The sequence below is a fragment of the Myiozetetes cayanensis genome, unplaced genomic scaffold (assembly GCF_022539395.1).
Source record: "Myiozetetes cayanensis isolate MyiCay16 unplaced genomic scaffold, myiCay2020 scf19, whole genome shotgun sequence".
Classification (NCBI taxonomy): Eukaryota; Metazoa; Chordata; class Aves; order Passeriformes; family Tyrannidae; genus Myiozetetes; species Myiozetetes cayanensis.
The window spans coordinates 3,298,505-3,317,837 of NW_026087400.1; the positions used below are offsets into that span (position 1 = coordinate 3,298,505).

The 19,333-nt window shown below is 61.2% G+C and overlaps 2 protein-coding genes across 5 annotated transcripts; one reads left to right on the forward strand and one right to left on the reverse strand.

The window, feature by feature from the left end:
• Nucleotides 1-2,132: 2,132 nt before the first annotated feature.
• Nucleotides 2,133-6,355, forward strand: SOX12 (SRY-box transcription factor 12). The gene has a single exon (XM_050314165.1). The coding sequence runs from the start codon at nucleotides 2,159-2,161 to the stop codon at nucleotides 3,056-3,058; it is 900 nt and encodes a 299-aa protein (XP_050170122.1). The 5' UTR covers nucleotides 2,133-2,158; the 3' UTR covers nucleotides 3,059-6,355.
• A 1,520-nt stretch (nucleotides 6,356-7,875) lies between these two features.
• Nucleotides 7,876-18,071, reverse strand: TBC1D20 (TBC1 domain family member 20). Of its 4 annotated transcripts, none has more exons than XM_050314160.1 (8): nucleotides 17,921-18,071; nucleotides 15,450-15,635; nucleotides 14,250-14,333; nucleotides 12,598-12,784; nucleotides 11,721-11,822; nucleotides 11,169-11,310; nucleotides 10,320-10,504; nucleotides 7,876-10,181 (listed from the first exon to the last, which is right to left on the reverse strand). In XM_050314160.1, the coding sequence occupies exons 1-8, from the start codon at nucleotides 17,961-17,963 to the stop codon at nucleotides 9,908-9,910; spliced, it is 1,203 nt and encodes a 400-aa protein (XP_050170117.1). In that variant the 5' UTR covers nucleotides 17,964-18,071; the 3' UTR covers nucleotides 7,876-9,907. The 4 variants fall into 4 exon arrangements, with proteins under 4 accessions (XP_050170117.1, XP_050170118.1, XP_050170115.1 ...); XM_050314161.1 differs by having other exon boundaries at nucleotides 14,250-14,330; nucleotides 17,921-18,044; XM_050314158.1 differs by lacking the exon at nucleotides 17,921-18,071 and adding an exon at nucleotides 16,380-17,075.
• Between the last annotated feature and the right edge of the window lie 1,262 nt (nucleotides 18,072-19,333).

A 19,333-nucleotide genomic window follows, 5' to 3' on the forward strand; every position in this document is an offset into this window, starting at 1 on the left:
TGCCGCTCAGCCCGCGGTGACTGGGGAGGGTCGTGATGTCCAGTCGTGTCACTGTGCCCGGTCAGCTGTGATGCCCAGACAAGTTGCAGTGCCCGGTGGGGTCACAGTGCCCGGTTACGTATCGGTGCCTGGTCAGGTCCCGGTGCCCGGTGAGGTCCTGGTGCTCAGTCTGCCCCGGTGCCCGGTCTGTCCCAGTGCCCGGTCTGTCCCGGTTCCCGGTCTGTCCCGGTTCCCGGTCTGTCCCGGTGCCCGGTCTGTCTCAGTGCCCGGTCTGTCCCGGTGTCCCGTCTGTCCCAGTGCCCGGTCTGTCCCGGTGCCCGGTCTGTCCCAGTGCCCGGTCTGTCCCGGTGCCCGGTCTGTCCCGGTTCCCGGCCGGGCGCGGCCCCGCGCGCTCCGCTGTCACCACAGCAACTGGCGGCGGCGGCTCAGCCAATGGGCGCGGTTCCCGGCGGGCCCGCGCGCGGTGGCGCAGCCAATGGGCGCGGCCCCCTGCGGGCAGCCCGCGGTCTCCAGGGCAACAGCGCCGCCGCCGCCTCCCCATTGGTGCCGCCCAGCGGAGGGGGCGTGGCCTGACCGGCAGAGGGTGTGGCCCGACCGGGCGGGGCGGGGCCCCACTCGCGGCACCGGGACCGCGTGGTCGCCCCGTGGGCAGCGCGTTCCCCGCACGGCGCTCCTGGCCCCGCTCCCTCCGCCCCGCAGGGAGCCGAGCCCCGGGGAGACGCCGTTGAGACGGCTGGGGGACACACATCCACGAAGGCACCGGTGTTCCCACACCGCGTGGGGCCGAGCCCCAGTGGGCGGCCCGGGGGACGTCCCGGACCAGGCTCTGCCGGGAGGACTGGGGATAGTGGGTGCTTCGGGAGCCCGGCAGGGAAGCAGGGCGGGGTCCAAGAGCAGCATCCCGGGGGAATACTCGGTGTGGCGGTCAGAGCCGTGCCCACGCTCCTGGCGGGCCGCCAGAGGGGGGTGGGGGGGCTCCCGGGAGTGCGGGCGTTGGGGTCACCGGGGACACCGGGGCGCCCAGACCGGGGGGAACAGCGGGTTCTGACAGGAGCTAAAGCATCTCCCCCCGGGTGGGTACCGGGGGGCACGGGGTACCTGTACGCTGAAGGTACCCGGTTTCACGGGGAGTGCTGTGCTGCTCAGGGTGGGGGCAACGGGGGGCTGCACGGGTGCCGTGGGGGCGGTATCGGGGGGGCTGGGTTGCCGGGGTAGCGGGAGGTACCTGGGCGTGCCCGGTGTACCGGGAGGCACCAGAGGGGCTACGGAGTGGTACCGGTGGGTTCCGGGGGGTACCGGCGGTGCCGCCCTGCCATTCTCTCCAGCAACCCCTCTCGGCGGGCGCCCATTGGCTGAGAGGGATGTGCCCCCCCCGCCCGGCGGCCAATGGGTGGCGGGGGGCGTGGACCCCCATTGACAGCCCCGGCGCGCCGGTGTTTACCGGGGGCGGCGGGGGCGGGGCGGCGGCGGCTATAAGAGCGGCACCGGGGGGCGTGCGGCTCCTAGGCTGCCCGCACCGCCCCCCGCGCACCCCCGACCCGCACCCGGACCCGCCGCAGCCTCCCCGCGCCGTTCCTGACCGAAGCATCCGCCCACTTAACCGGGGAAGCATCCCCGGGGCGGCGAGGAGCGGAGCAACCCCGGAGCGAGGCGGAGCCCTCGAGGCGTGCAGCATCACCGAGCCGGCACAGAGAATCCCGGAGAATCCTCGAGCCGGCGCCGAACATCCCCGGGTCGGTGCGAAGCATCCCCGAGCCGGTACAGAGCATCCTCGGACCGGTACCGAGCATCCTCGAGGTGGTACAGAGCATTCCGGAGCATCCTCGGACCGGTGCCGAGCGTCCCGGGTCGGTGCGGAGCATCCCGGGACAAGACCGCTGCAGAGCAATCTCCGAGCCGGAGACCACCGGGCCGTCCCGGGGACCCTCCGTAGCACCACCGCAGCCGCCGCCCCGGCGGAGCCGCCCCCGCCGTGCGCCCCCGGGCCCCGTCGCGGCCGCCTGCGCCCCGCCCCGCCGCCGCCGCCCGCTCCGCACAATGGGGGCGGCGCGGCGCGGCGCGTAGCGGCGGGCGGAGAGGTGGCGGCGGGCAGGGGGGCGGCAGCGGGCGGGGAGGAGGAGGCGGAGGCGGCGGCGGCGGCGGGGTGCCCGGCCCCAGGATGGTGCAGCGCGGCCCGCGGGGCCGGGGCGCGGAGGCTCGGCGGGAGCCCTGCGCCCCGCTGCCCGCCCGCGACACCGAGCCCGCCTGGTGCAAGACGCCGAGCGGGCACATCAAGCGGCCCATGAACGCCTTCATGGTGTGGTCCCAGCACGAGCGCCGCAAGATCATGGACCAGTGGCCCGACATGCACAACGCCGAGATCTCCAAGCGCCTGGGCCGGCGCTGGCAGCTCCTTCACGACTCCGAGAAGATCCCCTTTGTCAGGGAGGCCGAGCGCCTGCGCCTCAAGCACATGGCCGACTACCCTGACTACAAGTACCGGCCTCGGAAAAAAGGCAAGGTGGGCACCGGCGCAGCCCGCCCGCGGCTCCCGGTGAAGATCAAGCCCTCCGTGCTGGGCCGTGTCTCTGCCAGCCGCAGGCAGCCCGCCAAGCTGCCCACCGGCCCCGACACCCCGCAGGAGCCCGCGCCAGAGGTGCCCACTGAGGACTGCCCCGCGGAGCCCGGCACGGCCGCCTGGCACCCGGCACCCGACGGGGAGCACAGCCCCCAGGAGCCCCCGGCCCCCCTGAGCCCTGCCGCGCCCTGCCCGGAGCCAGGGGCGTCCCCAGAGAGCGGGTCCCCCTCTCCCATGTCGGCTGGGTCCCCTCCCTCCTCCTTCAGCTCCTCGGATGAGGAGCTGGAGGAAGAGCTGCTGGGGGTCATGCCCGGGCGGGCGCCCGCCAGTGCCACCTGTGGTGCTCTGGACTGGTCTGTCTTCGACAAGGACCACGACCTCTTCCCGCGGGGAGTCTCCTCGCACTTCGAATTCCCGGACTATTGCACGCCCGAGGTGACGGAGATGATAGCGGGGGACTGGCTCATGTCCAGCATCTCGGACTTGGTCTTTACCTACTGAGTCCCGCACTCTGCAGGTAACGCTTGTTTTTATTTTCACCCACAATCAGGTCAGATAAAAAAAACAAAACAAAAAACAAAACAACCCAGGAAAAAAAAAAAAGAACAAAAAAACAAACAAACCGAAACCAGCTGTTTACATGCAGGAATCAGGTATTTTGCCTTGAAGCTGCTGGAAGGCAGAGACCTTGCTCCCCCCACCCCCTGGCACACACCCACTCCTCATCCATCCGTCTGTCTGGCCCTCACCTTGCGCCCGTGGGACGTGTGGCCGCCCACCATGGTTATTTGCCTGTGAAATGCGTCTCATGGGGCTTTCATTGTCACACCCGGCCACTTCCCCCCATGACCCCGGTGCTGCCGGTCATGGCTGCTCCCAGCCGCTCCCATCTCTGCCAGCACCGTGTGTCCTTCCACTCTCCGGGCAGCAGGAGCATCCATGCCACCCTGGCTCTTGGTGCCCGTCCAACTTTCCCCATCCCTTGGGGAATGGCCGATTCCGTTTGCTTTTTGACTGCATTTAACGCATGACTTCAATTTTTCTCCTGTTTCTCGTTGTAGCCCTTGGGGAGGGATGCCGAGCCATGCAAAGCCCTCCCTTCCCGATGCTCTGTTTCATGGGGGATCCCTGGCTTTTGGGGGTTCGGTGTCCCCACGGCACCGTCTCTTTCCCCGTGGCGCGCGCTCCCCGCCGCTCGCTTTGGGAAGAGTGAAGTTGCACGCACGTGATGCGCACGTGGGCGCGGGAGGTTGTGTTGTTCCTCTCGCCAGGCAGTTGTGCAGGGGAGGCTGTGCCATGTGGGGAGCCCATGCCCAGAGCCACCCCAAAACCTGGTGGGGATGAGCCCCTCCCAAAAGAGCCAGCCCTCATTTTCAGCCTTGGCGCTGGTGCCTGTACAGGACCTGCTCTAGGCCGGCTCACCTGGGCTGGTGGAGAAGAGTCCCACTGTGCCCAGCTGTGGTGGGTGGTGCTGCTGGGATGGCAGGGAGAGCAGGGAAGGGCAGGGTGGCCAGGAAAGGGCAGCTGTAGGGAAATCTGCCTTAAGCAACCACCCAAACGGGGCCGAGAAGAGCAGCAGCCGATGCCGGAGGGGGTGTGGGGTGTGGGTGATGCTCTGGCGCAGGGCTCCTCCACACAGCACCACGCTGAGTCCCGCTGCTGGCTGAGCTGAGAGCAAGGACATGCCAGCAGGGAAGGTGGTGCTGCTGCAGCAGCTCCTCCAGCTGGGATTTTCTTTGCTTTTCCTAATGGCTCCTTCCTGCGACAGCCGCCTCCTCCCACTGCTGGGAGCACGTGGCTGCAGTGCTGGCTCGGCGGCTGCCGCAGGCTGTGGTTGGGGGGGCAGGGGCTGTGCTCGGGTACAGCGGTGCTGGGTGGGGACGTGGCTGTGGCAGGGGCTTGGCAGCGTCCTGAGGAGCTGTACTGGGTTCAGCAGCAGCCGCTGCTTGAAGCAGCCCCTGCAATCCCCCATGGCCTCAATTCCCCAGGGACTCTGGGTATGTTGGAGCTCCTCGGACTCCTCCTGGGCCTTGGGGTGCTGAGGGCAGCGGAACAGCCGCTCCCTGGGAGCTCTGCCTCCCTGTTTTGGGGCTGCTGGTTCTCCTGGTCGCAGGCCACCCCTGTTGCTGTCAGGCTGGATTGAGCTGTGACCAGGTGAAGGACATCCCCCTCCCAGGCCCTGGCATCCCCTCAGGCTGCCTGGGAGCAGGGGACCTGCCTGGCCCCGTTGCTGGAGGTGCTGGTGGCCCTGGCTCAGCCATGGGGATAGGCACTGCAGCGCAGGGAGAGGCGTGTCCCTGAGCCCTTCAACCGGGATGCTCGGTGTCCCCCAGCCCGGTCCCGGGTGGCATGGGGGTCCCGTTGAGGTCCCCCCGCTGGTCAGCCAGCCATCAGCAGTGTAGATGTGTCGGTGTGTAGCGGTAGCTGTGCGTGTGTGTTGGCAGTAGCCACGGTGTTTCAGTACCCCCGTGCGGTGCCAGCCTGCGGAGCCAGGCGGGTGTCACGCATCAGACACGTGTTCCCTGGATAGAGCGCATCCCTTTCCCTGCCTCCCCCCTCCCAGGCCGTTCCCCACTGGACCCAGACCCACCCCACAGAAGTGGAAAAGCCAAATAAGCGCCGGGACAGCCGTGATTCCGGCAGCCTGCTCCCGCCTCACTGCCACCTGGGGGGGTTCTGCCTTCCACCCCCCGGGCAGCCCCATGCCAGGAGCACCCGAAACCCCCTCCCACGTGTGAGCCGGGTTTGGGGTTCCCGTGGGGTCCGGCAGCCCCAGGACTCTCGGACGCACACAGATCTCACCCAGCACCTCGGTGCCTTCTTGGGGTGCACAGCCACCCCACGTCGTGACCAGGGGTTCTCTGGGAGGGCGCTGTGGCTGATGGCCACCTGCCCTCCATCCCCCTCCACAGGGAAGCCAAAGCCCCCAGGTACCAGCAAGGCCTGAGGCCGCAGTGAGGGTCTCGCATCACATGTGTGCTTTTGCTGACCCTGCAGCTCAGGGCTCAGCACTCATTCTCAGTGGGGACACGGCTCCCGGTGGTCCCCTGTGTGCTGTGCATCGCCCTTGAGCCGGGGTGATCCCTCCACAGACTGTCAGGCAAAACGTTTCCTCAGGAGCAGGTTCTGGGTCAGTGCCAGAACCGGAGCCAGCACCGGGGCCTCCTCCGTCCCGGCTGCAAGCACAACACCATCCGCTTTGTCCCCGTCCCCCCTCCCCGTTCCCCTTCCTCGAGTCTCGCCGGGCGTGTTTGTCAGGGAGAACAGTCGTGGACAGTGGTGGAATTTCTGTGCCGTGTGGTTGTAGTGCTTAGAGACCCCCCCCAGCGTGCGGCCCCCTCCCGCTGCGCCCCCGCCTCCCCGCTGCCCGGTGCTGGCTGGCATGCGTGTGCGAGCGTGTGTGCGTGCGCGTGCGACATCCCGTCATCACTCCAGACAAAGCGAATAATAATAATAATAATAATGAATAGTAATAATGATAGTAATAATAAAAATAAACCAAACCTCTCTCAGGAAGCAGCCGCCCCGGCGGCGGCCGAGCGGCCGGGGGTCCCCGGAGTTGGCGGGGCCCCGGCGCAGCCTGCGGACGGGCGCCAGCGCTCGGGGTCACCTTTGTAGTGTCGTGTTAGTGAAGGGTCCCTGTGTCTGTTGTCTTGGAGAAATAGGATTTTAGCTGAGGGGCAGTCGTGACCCCATCCCGGGGGTGTGACGTGGCCGGCTCTTGCTCTGCGGAACAGAACCTTGGCTAACGGTTATCCTGACTGTTGTGATTATGGAATAAAGTGTGTTGGTCTGCTCCCCATGGCTCTGTCTCCTTCTGTGACAGCTCACCCCCCTCACGGGGAAATTTGGGGTTCCCAGGGGTATGGGAGGTCCCCAGGGAGATGTGGGATTCCCAGTGGCCAGCATCCAGCTCCCAGGCATGTCAGCTCACACCCTGAGCCTGGCTTCCCATGGGCTCCCACACCGGGGGGGTTTCACCCTCATCAGTCAGAGTGGGATGGGTGTCCCTGGGAGCAGTGTGAGCATGTGCATGTATGAGCACGTATGTGCATGTGCACACACAGCCCCACCCGTGTGTGAGTGTGTGTGTGTGTGTAGGGAGGGGGCAACCCCGACAGCACCCCCGACTCCATTCAGCCCAGGGGAAAGGCCTGGGGGGAGGACACAGGGGAGGGAGGGGACCAGGGTCGCTAATCTGGCCCCGCAGGAGGGCCCGGGGGGGAAGGGGGCCAAGGGGTCACGTGCCACTTGCGTCACGCGCTCCCTCCCTCACCCGCAGCTGTTGCCACGGCAACAAGAGGAACCCAGAGCATCCCCGGGTACCGCCAGCCCCTCCCACGGCCCCAACACTGCTGAGGACCGGGCTGTCCCTGGGGGATGAAGAAGTGCGGGGGGTGCCCGTGTCCCAGTGACCCCACAAATCTGCAGGCTGCACCCACCTGCCCAGGGTGGTGCCCACACAGGCAGCGATGCTCCAGCATGGGTTGACTTCGGTTGGATCCCTGGCTGTGGGATACACCTCCTGCCCAGGGACACCGCTGGGAGCAAAGACACCGAGAGGCTCCTGCAGCCATGGTCACAGCTCCTGCTGCCATTGCCCTCCTGACCTTACCCAAGTCTGGGACCGTGCAGGGCCAGGTGTTCAGTGCCCGGTGTCCAGTATGGCCTGCACAGGCACACGCACACACTGCCACCTGCCTGGCTCTCACTCGTGTGGCAGCGGCCTCTTGGCAACCCCAAAGGTGCCACATGCCTCTCACTGCTCCTCCTTCCCCCCTGCTGCCCAAAGGATGTTCCTCCCAAAGGGTTCCCAGCGCTATTGAGGAATTTGCTCCTGGAGAAGTCACAAGGAACTAAAAATAACCAGCACGTCCAGCAGCCTCGAGCCATCCGGCCGAGCCCGCTCCCAGCCCAGTGAAAGCGGCTGCGTCAGCCCGGCTCAGCAGAGCGTGTCCTGGGAAGTGGGCACCATGCCTGGGATCTCCTCCCGCAGCCAGGCACCCGGCCCGGGGTGCAGGAGGGGCAGGGAGGTCAAGCTATTTACAGCCCCATGCTCCTGATGGGGGGGGGACACCCCAGAAAGCCGGTGGCACACGCAAGGCCTGGCGCTGGCCCAGGGGTGGGCGGATGGAAGGAGAGCAGTGACCGGGGCACGCACGCGCCCTTTGGCTCCCCTCCTGCTCCTCTTCCCATGGGGCTGCTGGGTGTGAGGGCAGGCAGAGCTGGCCTGGACACCACAGGGAAGGTGCCAGCTCTGGGCCACAGGGCGCCACGAGAGCAGATCTGGCAGCCCTGGCTCAGGGGAGGGCAGGAAGTGTGTTTAGTAACTGTTTATTTTACAGTTTCAGGGTTTGTAGAAATCCGCATTTACAGGGGGCGTGTAAGTCTTTGTACAGAGTGAAGTGAAGCACCCGCAGCGACCGTCTCCTCCCAGGCCCTTCCTCCCCCGGGGACAACGCAAGACCTAAAGTGCATCATGGCCAGGGAGTGGAGGGGCTGCAGGGGCTCCCCCCGGGGGGGTCCAACCATCCCCTCCTTTGGGGTAGTGTACAGAGGGGCCTGGGCCCTCCAGCAGCACCCCCAGGTCACCACACTCTCCTGCACCACTGGTTTCTAAAGTGCTAAGTGACCCAGCCCACTGTCCTGCTCTGGTGTTCTGGGGGGGTGCTGAGGGGCCAAGAATGGGCTCTGCCTTCAGCCACGCCAGCAGGAGCCCCATGACCAGCCCTGGCTCTCTCCATGGGCACTGGCACCAGCCAGGAGAGGAAGGAACAGGCCTTGCTGCCCTGCCCGGGCAAGGGCAGATTCACACGCTCCAGATTTCACCTACAGAGAATTGCAAGTTCTGCAAGAGAACTCCTGCTCAGAGCCTCACGGGAACACAGGTCAGGAATGACAACTGCCCACCCGCCCTCTGGCCAGAAAGGCACAGCTCCTCCATGAGCGAGGGCTCACGGGGCAAACCAGAACATACCCAGGGCAGTTATGGGCCAACAGGCAGGGGGGTGGGACAAGGGGGGTGCTGAGCTTTGCAGGGCATGAGTTCCCTTCTCCATTCCCAAACCCTTAACTCTTCAACCAACACCTCCTTTTCAGGTGTGCAGCCCCTGGGCACGGCACGGATGGCTTTGGGCACAACAGAGCAATGATGGGGAAGCGGGAGGGAGCTGTGAGGGACAGGTAAGGGCACTTGAGGGAGGTTTAGCAGCTCAGGGGAGAGGTAGAGGCATAGAGTGTCTATTGGCTTTGTCTCAGTGGGACACCAAGTTCTCTAGAAGGATTTGCTGCTTAGCTTAGAGGGCAGGGAGTGCTGGGACTGTCAACGGGACTGTGATGCTGACGCCTGATCAACTCGTGGGGGAGGTTTATGACACATTTCCTACTGCAATGACTTCTGTCCTGTGCAAACGTGTTTCACAAGGTGGAAAAAGCCTTTCTCCACGTTAGTGCCCACTTCCAGAGCTGTTAAAGAAGTCTGCAATGTGTGTCCACGGTACCACTAACACTTGTGGTGACGTGACCCAGCACATGACAACGCACAGCCTTGGCAGGGCGAGCACACTCATGTCTCACCTCACTGACCCCAGGTAAGATCATGGTACTGTCAGCACAGCAGTGGCAGTGCCCAAGAGCTGAGTTAAGGTCTGCTCCTGTCCCCTGCCCTCCTCTCCCATGAACAGATCAGGCTGCAAAGATGAGGAAGCAAAAAGAGCCAGGGAGCGTTACACACTGGAGAGAAGCTCACGGCATGGCGCTGATTGGGGTGTGTGAAAGGTTTGGCTCTACTCAGAGGGTGCCTACAGGACAGGGAAGGGCTGGAGCAGCCACAAAGCTGAAGGCAGATCGTGGAGCATGCTGGAGCAATGAGGAGTCAAAGGGCTGCCCTGTTCCTCACCAGTGCAACAGCCCTTCAACCCCACACACGCACACAGCCAGGCTAAACCCTGCTGGGACACTCTCTTGCAGGCTCTCACTCCCACCAGTTTCCCCCAGTGGAGAATGCAGGATCATTTCGGCACAGCCCACATGCGGCTCTCCCTTTGTACAGTCACCTGAGCACAGCCTGAACAGCCAGACTCGTCCGTACCTCCGGCTCCTCCCGGGTCGGTGGCAGTGCCTGTCTGCTCACCCCTGCACGGGGAGGGGGAACAAGGTGAGCACGGCATGGGGAACCGTCCTGCCGGGCTGGTTCCCTCAGTCTCTGTCACAAAGGCCAAAAGCGTCACTGGACGCAGCAAGAATAAAAAATAATCTTCAGACAGGTCGTTTCCGGACATGTCCTCCATCAAACATGAGCCCTTCCCGCCAGGGAAGGATGCGGTGACAGGGAAGGCCATTCCTCCGGCTTCAGGGGAAAATCTGCAGTTCAAACTTGGGTGCCCACTCCAGTGCACTCTTCACCACGGCCAGGGCAGCTGCTCCCAGCGCCACCGTCAGCCCCATCACTGCCAGCTTGACAAAGCGGTTGGTCCGGGGCTTTGTCAAGATGGATTTTGTCCGCTCCTCCCCTCGGAGCCGCTCCTCCCCTCGGAGCCGCTCCCTGAAGCGCTGCCTCAACACAGTGTCTGGTCTCTGCTGCACTGATGCCAGCTCAAAGTCCTTAAACGTGGAAGCCGCAGTTCTGCAAGAGGAGGAACAGGTTAAGCAGTGTCCCCAGCTTGCCTCAGGGCCCAGCCTCTGGCCAGGGAGGAAGATCTCCATGAGGAAGCAAGACCTGGCCAAGGGGGTGTAGGGAACACGGGGGCTGCCTGGCACTCACCGTTCCGCCTGCTGCTGAGCTGCCTCTTTGGCGAGTTCAGAGGGTGGGAACTGGACAAAAAGATCTCCAGCTTTGCTGATCAGAGACTCGTAAGGAAGGTCCTGTGGGATCTGGGACAGGAGGTGGTGGACAGAGGCCATGTCACACTCGCACTCCAGAACTTCCTGCTGCCTGTGCAGCACGATCTGCAGAGAGGAGTGAGGACAGATGAGGAAATGGGGACAACTCCTTGGCACATGCTGGCACTTGGTTCAGAGCCAGAGGAGAAAAAAATTTCACTTCCAGCTGAAAGACCTTCAAGAGGACACACTGCAGTGAAGCATTCACTGGCTGGAAAGAGAAATGCCAAACCCTTCCTTAGACTCTGAGGCCATAGAAAGCCTCTTTCAGGATAGTTAGGTCTGTCTGCTGAGCAGAGCCTGTTATTGGTGGCTCAGAGCCACAGGGAGAACCTCATCAGGGTTTGATTCCACAACTTGCCCTCAGAGATTTGTATGGATCCCCCATAGGAGGATGGGAAGATGGATGCACTGTGCAGGGCTGTCCCCAGCCAGCCAGGCACCCCAGCAAGTGCCCAGAAGTAGGGTCAGCACATAAAACCAAAGAAAAACACTGCACCACGTTGCCTCCATGGCACTGAACTGCCACAGTCTGCTCATCTGGACATCTCCAGGTTGCTCCAAGCTCCCCTAGATCCCACCTGCCCTCTGCCATCACCAAGGACATCACTGACGGGGTGCAGCTGGGGACAGCACCAGCACCGGGTTTGCCAGCTCCCCTGTGCAGCCCCAAACTCCCACCACCTCAGGACAGCGCAGTTAACCCCTGACCCTTTCCAACAACACCTACCACAGCAGCAAAATAAATGGGCATCAGCGGGTGGCAAGCCAGGAAGAAGTCATACAATCGCACCACGTGCCGGAAGTCGGACAAAACGTGGCCGAACCAGGTGATCAGCCAGCTGAGAGCAAAGATGGTTCCCACCTCCGCACTGCGGAGAGAAAGGGCTGTTAGGTCAGCCTGGAAACAAAGGGTTCTGCACCAGACAACACCTGTGAGTCCCTAATGCAAAACCTGGGAATTATCCCCCAAACTAGCAACGAACTACACCAAGGTCCCACCAGCCCCACGAAGTGGTTGTGGCAATTTGGACAACGCTCTCCCCAAATTCCCCAGCCTTTCCAATACGGACTGCAGACCACTGGGATGAAGATGGCACCACCTAAAACCCCTCCATACAGGCAGCACAGGTTTGGGTCTGCTCTCAAATGAAGTGCCACGTGGCTCTGCAGTGTCACCATCAGCTGTGGAACAGTTGTTGACTCCCTGAGGAAGCCGCTGTGGTGGTAACCCAAAACTGGTAGGGGAGAGCCAGGAGGCTCTGAGGGAACATCTGTGTACCTCTGCATGAAGTCGTGCACCTCAGGGTTCACCTGGTCTATGATGGGCATCAGGTAATTTAAAATGTGCTTGGTGTTATCCATCGTTGGGTCCATAAAATCCCTGAGGAAAGATTTAAAAGAAGCTTCGTCAAGCAACCACGTCAGTGAGCTCTCCCTCCAGGGAGGCAGCAGAAGGTAAATAAATGTAAGTGCAATAAACAGCCTTGATGGCAAGGTGGCCCCTGGCCCCAAGGAATTCTGTCTCTTTGGGACAGCCTCCTTCCTGCTTGGCTGGGACTGAAAGGGCTGACCTGCACAGAGAACCCAGATCCAGACCATCACACTGCTGTCAGCTGACAATTCTTACTTTGCTTCAGTGAACACATGAACTGTAAAGCCCTTCCAGCACCCAAAACCTGGATCCCTGCCGGGGAGAGGAGGGAGAATCCCTCCAAACCACACCTCCCAGATGGAAGCTTGCTCTCATTTCAGTGCCCAAACAGCAGAGACACTGCCCAGGTACAGACCACACTGCCCAGGGCTGTGCAAGGATAAGTGGGAGGCACTGCTGAGCCAGCCCCCAGGGCCTGGAGAGGCCCTGACAGCCACAGAGCCATGAATAATGCACGTGAGTTGGCTTTTCCAGCTCCAAGAGATGCTACAAATTAACTGACAGCCTTCAATTATCCCTTCCCCAGGGCACAGCTCCCCCAAAGCCATTGTGCTGTCCTGTGGTCAGGCTGCTCTCACAGCATCCCTCCGGGTACAGGCATGACAGGCAACTGCTTTAACCCAGGGCTCTGCCTTCCCAGCTCCCCTTCCAGGCCAGCTCCACCTGCACAGGTGTCCCCACAGCCTGGGGACACGCAGGTGGCTCCTCTCCTGCCGCTGAGTACCTGAGATGATGCGTTGAGAGCTTCTCCACCAGCGCCGTGGCCAGCCTGTCCCCCACCACCAGGAGGAAGGTGACCACGATGTCATGGTAGCCCTGGTAGTAGTGCAGCTGGGGGTTGCGCTTGAGGACGTGGAGGATGATATCGATGAGCTCCTCCTGCAGTCCTTCCCTCTGGTCATCTGGCATCCCTGTGGGGACAGTGCCAGGCAGAGGTGGGACAGCTGTGCCACCTACCAGTGCCTGCCTTGGGAGCGAGGGTGGCTGCGGTGTGCAAGGAGAGCACCCGTGCGTTTGCCAGCCCACCTGATCCCAAGGGATGTGCTGCACAGGAGAGAGAGCAGCAAAACTGGCAGAAAAAAGTATCCCAAGCCCTAATCCTGCCTCCCAAGACTCTGCTGGCCCAGGGGAAGTCAGCCAGTGGTTAAGGTGTTTAATCTTCAGCGCTGCAGAGCCCCTGCCTGCGAGGAAGCCGCCGTGGAGGATGAGAGCAGATTTTACTGATGTTTGTACAGTGCTGCTTGAGGAGCGAATTGTGCTGTGCATCCAGCATTGCTGAGGACATTTTTAATAATTTTTAATTTCCCAGGAGATCTAGAAAAAAATTCAGCAGGACCCATTTTCACAGAAACTGTGCCAACTGCATCAGACTGCCAGGCCTCCACCGGCCCAACTTTCTATCAATCCCCTCCTAACAACATGTGTTTAGGGACAGGATGTCACAGGGAAAACATTGTTCCTGCCCTGCACAGCTGCAGCCAGTTTCTGGCAGTCCTTGTCAACAGATAAAATGCCCAAAGGCCAAGCAGAGAGTCCCAGTGGAGATCCTGCAATGACAAAGTTCTCCTTTTCCTCTGCTTCACTGATGCGGCTAAAAATAGGCAGGAGGCTGCCATTCAAGGGCAAAAAAATCCGTAGGAGCAGAGCCTTCAGGAATCAGGCCTGCACACAACATCCACGCTCGCAAGAGAACCACAGTGAATCAACTGTTTACACAAAATAAAAGTGGCAGAAGGGGGAAGCAGATTCTGGCCAGAAATAACGAGTGCTCTGCACAGAGAGCTGCTGGATTCAATGTTTTATAAATAACACAAAAAGGCAACAGCCTCCCATCAGAACTAAACAACTGCAAAACCGTTTTGCTTCTGAATGTTCTATTAAATTTGGTGCAAGAACCTGATTTTCAGGCTGTTTTACAGCAGGAATTGTTCTAAGCACTGACAAACCTGCCTTCCCTGCCCCTGAGCTAGACCGTGGCTAAAATAAACTGAAGCAATGGGCACGTTTCTCCATCTGTCCTAATTTCAGCTGGTGAGGGGGACAGGATCCGTGCAGAATTCATGCAGGATCTGACCTCTCTGTGCTGCAACTGTCTGCTGGTAGCAGCCTGTTGGCAGAGGGGCTCAGCAGGGCAGGGGAAATGGAACGTTGGAAAAGCCACATCAAAAAACCATCTGTGCAGAGGCAGCTGAAGGAAACTGATGGCTGCAGAAGGGCTCCACTGCAAGCAGCAGCTGCTGTGAGCTCACAAGGAGAAGGCTTTCTAGAAGTCAGGCTTTTGGAGCAATGGAGCCTCCCAGTGAAGCCTGAGCCAGGAGGAGCCCCAAGGCACTGATCTTGCCCCCACAGAGTGGGAGGAGCAGAATCCCCCCTCACCTGGCGGGAAGCGGCGCAGGGATCGCCGCACGTCCAGTAACACCTGCTGGTAATCCTTGTTGTCCTCTCGCAGCTCCTTCCCTGCTGAGAGAAACAGGAATAGGATTAACTCTGAGCGGTGCAAAGGAACTGGGAAGAGAGAGGGGTGAGAGAGCTGGGAGGATGAGGCTGCACACACAACCCCCAACCCACTGCATGTCCCCTTTATCATGTCATACACCAGCCCTGTCCCCACACCCGCACTGCCACATGCTCTGACACCAACAGCAAATGAGACAATTACTTCTTTAAACAACACATGTTTAAATGTTTAAACTGACAGCACTCCCAGCATTCCCTGGAACACCCCTGCTCCACAGTTTTGCTGTGCAATTCAAAGCTTACTCAGCAGCAGGAAGCGAAATGCACTGTGGAGACCACAATTAATAATTTATTAAATAGAAACAATTCAGAAGAAAACCCCACCCATGGGTAGCTAAGACAGTTAAACCAGAAAAGTTCAGTGAGCCAGCAAACTCTATCTATGCGATTCATGTGAAGTTAAACGTTGTCTTCCAGCAGCTCTGGTCACCTCACACCACCCCTAATGTCACCCAGCTCTTGACTGAGGTGAAGGCACGCTTCCAGATGGCCACAGCTTCGGGAACAACAACAAAATCTGTCCTGGGGGCGGCAACTGTAAAAGCTACAGGAGCTCCTGCGTTGCTAAGGTTTCAAAACCATGTGGGTATTTCCCCAGGAAGGTCATTTTCCCTGCATCTGCTCTGACCAAGCGCCACACCGTGCTTTACGCAACAATCTGCTTCCTGGGAGAGGCACCTCAGGAGGGTTTTGGCCAAGCCAGGGCTCAGCACAGCCACCTCTCCATGGGAGCAACACAAAGTAGGTCTGATTTTTCTGCTGCAGGTGAACTCACACGTGCCAGCTAATGCTCAGGGCCACACTGACCGCGTCCACAGTTGATTTCCGCTGCTGTCACTAAAGGTAACAACAAATGTTGTTTTTAGGAAGTCGTGTATTTCCAAGCCTGCTGTTTACATACAACACTGTGTTCACGCTGCAGTGAGTGCCCTTTTCACATGAGCTTGCTGGGAAACACAACAGCACACACAAGGAAAAGACAGGTCAGAAAGCAAGTCCTTCCTCTGGTGACAAAGGTCACCGGGCTGTTCTTCCCAAGCACCCGAGTGTGTTCCGCACCTGGAAGAGGGGGCAGGTCATCTGTGTTGACACTGAGCAGCTTTGGCCACACTTTGCACCGGATCTCGTCCGTGAGGAGCCCGCCCTCGCTGATTGCCATCCGCCTCAGCGCCGCCACGTCGATGGGGTCACTGTTCAGCGCCTGGTAAATCTCCGCCACCTTTCTTTTCTTCTTAGCGTCGAAGTCTGCGGGGAGATCACAGAGATGGGAGCTGACAGGCGAGCAACAGCCACTCACAGCGATGTCACACACACAAGGGAGATGACACAGGGCAGCTGTCACTGTCACATGCCCTGCTGAGACAGGGGCGACCCTGGCGGTGACTCTCCAGCTGTGTGTCCCCATCTCTGCAGGCTCAGCATTGTGGGCACCTCACAGCCCGCCCGGCCCCCCCACTGCTTCCCTGTCAACCCCTGTGGAAGGCAAACGCTGCTCCTCCTGACGTGGGAGCCACCAGCACTGCCCAAACGGCCTCAGCTCCCTCCTCCCGAACGGATCACGGCTCCATGCGGGACAGGGACAGCCCTGCAAAGCCATCCTGCAACTGTTTGCCCTCTGACGTGGCTGCCAGCTCAGGTGTCAGGTGTTTCCTAAGACCAGGACTTAGGGAAGTGTTCTAAAAAGATTAGGAGAGCGCTCCCAAAACCGTGTTCCTACCGACTCCCGGGTGCAGCCGTCCTAGGGAGAAGCCTGAGCATTTCCACTGACAGCAACAGACACGAGAAAGGACACTGTTATCCCAGAGTGAACCAGTCACGGGCATGTTGACTTCTCTTCCAACAAACACAAACCTGCCAGCTACCAGTACACACAGCTGAGCCAGCAGGGAACAATTCCCACTGTTTTGAGGAGCACGGGAACTCAGGGCAGGGATGGGGAAGGGGGGGGGGACACACAAAGCACACGGTGCTGGGGACAGACACACTTACAGGACATGAGAGCGCTGCCCAGGGAGCGGAGAAGGGACACTATTTCACACCACATGGTGGAATTTGTCACCGCCGCCTCATGGGAGGGAGGAAGGAGAGAGGTGGCCAAGAGCCACCCGATATCCCACACCGATATCCCACACCGGAGGAGTTCCCAGCAAGGAAGGCTCTGCTGAGCAGCTGCGGGGCTGGAGCACAGGATGAGGCCACAAACGCTGCCTCTCCCCAGAGGCTTTTCCCACAGATGCAACGACTCTTAGGCTCCAAACGGGATTCGCCCGATAAGGGGACGTGTCCAAATAGGGTTTGGGGTGGGAGGAATTAAAAGGATTCCGATGGAGAAACAGCTGTTTCCCGAGGCCGCGCCCTCCCGGCAGCGATCGGGGAGCGCGTTCCTCTGCCCACGTGGCACCTCAGCGCTGCCCCGGCCCTCTCCCTGCGAGATCCCGGCTGGAAGTGCTGCTCTCCGCGGGGTCCGGAGGGTTGCCAGGCTGCTCACGCACACGGGCGATAAGTAGGTCGAGCAATGGACGCTGTTCCCTCTCAAAGACCCTTTTTAAACACTTCTTGGATCAAAACAAGCTGTAACAGCCTAGGACAGAGCTCCACCTCCCTCCGAATTCCAAGTTCCTGGTAACACTGAATCTGCTATCACTCACCCAGCGACTACAGTTTCCTTTTATTTCCTTTCCCGCCCCTTGAGCAAGCAGAGTTATTTGCACAACAGAAGCCAGCTCAGCTCGTCCGGTTCCCTAATCCCAGCCAGTTCCCTACCCCCAGCTGTTCCCGATCCCCTGCCACACACTGGGCTGTCACATCCCGACGCCTCCGGAAGGAGAAGACAAAGCCTATGGGAGACAAAACTCCTGTTCACACACAAAGAACTTGAGGAGTAGCGGGGAGGCAGGAGCACGTCCTGCGGGCTCCTCTCCTCAGGTCTCACTGACAAATACCCCAACATTTACACTTTTCAAAGGCAGAGCTGCAAGTATTAAAATTAAAAAAAATGTAGTTCAAAACATGTTTTGTGCTGACACAAGACCTCAAGTGTCAGGTTGACAGCTGGAGATGAGGGCGCGGGGTCTTTATTGCCCCAAAACTCAGACTGGCTAGTCCCAAACCCGGGTGGGTCCGTCGGTGCTCCTGCAGCCAAAGGCGGGGAGCAGCGCTGCAGGGTACCGGGCACCGACACACGGCCCGGCCAGGCCGGGCCAGCCCCGGCGCTGCCGCAGAGCCCCCGCTCACTGCCGGGAGCGCCCGGGGACCCTGCTCGGCTCAGGCAGCGCCAGCCGCTCCCGCCCGCCCGAGCCCGCGGCGGCCACAGAGCTGCGGGGCGGGCCGGGCCCTTCGCTCGGGCCCCGGATCGCCCCGGACACCCCCGGTTTTCCCGGGACACCCCCGGTTCTCCCGCCGGGGCGGCTCCGAGCGCAGCGCCGGCCCCGCCCCGCCGCCAGGGGGCGCCGCCGCGCCCGCAGGGAGCGCTCCAGCCCCCGCCCCCTCAGCGGAGCCACCGCCCCCCGCCCGCCGGGCCCAGCGCGTACCGTGGCCGCCGACGCCGTTGCGCGGCGGGCTCTGCCGGGCCATGTTCCCGGGCGCTGCGGCGCATTCCGGGCCGGACGCCGGGCCGGGCCGGGCTCCGCGCTGCCCGCGCCGTCCGGTCTGGTCCCGTCCGCCTCCGCCCGCTCCCCCGCCCCCGCCCGCCGGCGCGCGGCGGGACGTCACGGCGCGGCACCGCGCAGGCGCGGCGCCTCGAGGCGGGTCGCGCGGGAGGGGGGGGAGGCGGGGGGAGCGGCCGCGCATGCGCGGAGAGGAGGGCGCAGCCCGCGCGTGTCCGGGTATCACTCGAACTGAAACAACAAACATAAAGAAACAACCAAAAACCACCCCGAAATGCCCCCGGCTCGGGTCAGCTCCCAGCGCTGTCCGGGGTCCGTAACGCGGCCACAGCGGTGCGGCACCCAGGGGCTGCTGCCGCCCCATAAAAAGTACCTGTGAACCCCCCCGAGTTCCCTCGGGGCACCCGCAGCGTGGGAACGAGCGCCCGGCACTTCGTGGAAGGGCTTGTCGCGCCCGGAAAGCTCGTTCCACACTCGGGCTTCCATGTGCGAGGGCTGGCAGGCATTGGGGAGCATCAGCCCCTTGCAGTCTCCTCTTCCATCCACCTCATCCTGGTGCAAACCTCCCTCGCTTGGAATAAATGTCCTGTGCAGGTCACAGCCTGGCACAAAGAAGCTGTATTTTGTCACACTTGGTGCTTTTATGTTACAGCACATTGAGGCAACAGTCAACACGGTCCAACTTTCACATCATTTTTAGGATATAAAAGACTTGAGCACAATGCATGTCCACTGGATGACATCAAGGAGGAGAAAGCTACCCTGGTGTACATGGAAAACCCTGTCTCCCTGCCAGCAATCCTCACAGAAGGGGGCTGTGTTCTATGTCCCAGGAGTGGATTTAACCCAGCCTACATGCTCCATCCTAAAATTAACTAAGCAATGTGGAAGTGCGTGGCCATGACCCCAGGGGAGGGACAGGTGCTGGGGACAGGCAGGAGACACAGGCCAAGGCAGCAGCACGTGCTGAGGAATGGGAAGAGCCCCCAGCGCAACAACTGCTGCAATGGCTTTGGCATGGGAGTGACCCAGGACAGGTGACATTGCCCCTGCAGGCACACCAGCCTAGTCCCACAAACAGGTGGCTGAAAAAAAATCACTGAACTCCAATGAATGGCAACACACACAAAAAACCCCTAAGAACTGTTTCATCATCTCAACGCCCCACCATCAGGGCTGAGACACAAGAGGAGGCTTTGCTGGTTTTATGGCAAAAGATGCTTCTCCCAGGAGATACTCTGGCTTGTGACATCTGTGTGAGGCCCCTCTGCGCTGCTCCCCCTGCGTGTGACAGGGACAGTGGCTGCCACCGCTCCCGTCTCAGTGCACCACCACCCA

Bases quoted from the DNA above. Each gene is read 5' to 3' on its own strand.
- SOX12 (XM_050314165.1), top strand. From the start codon at position 2,159: ATGGTGCAGCGCGGCCCGCGGGGCCGGGGCGCGGAGGCTCGGCGGGAG.
- TBC1D20 (XM_050314158.1), bottom strand. From the start codon at position 16,434: ATGTGGTGTGAAATAGTGTCCCTTCTCCGCTCCCTGGGCAGCGCTCTC. The intron at 12,785-14,249 runs GTGAGGGGGGAT...CTGTCCCCACAG, and splicing joins CCTGCGCCGCTTCCCGCCAG to GGATGCCAGATGACCAGAGG. The intron at 11,311-11,720 runs GTACACAGATGT...TTCTCTCCGCAG, and splicing joins GTGCACGACTTCATGCAGAG to TGCGGAGGTGGGAACCATCT.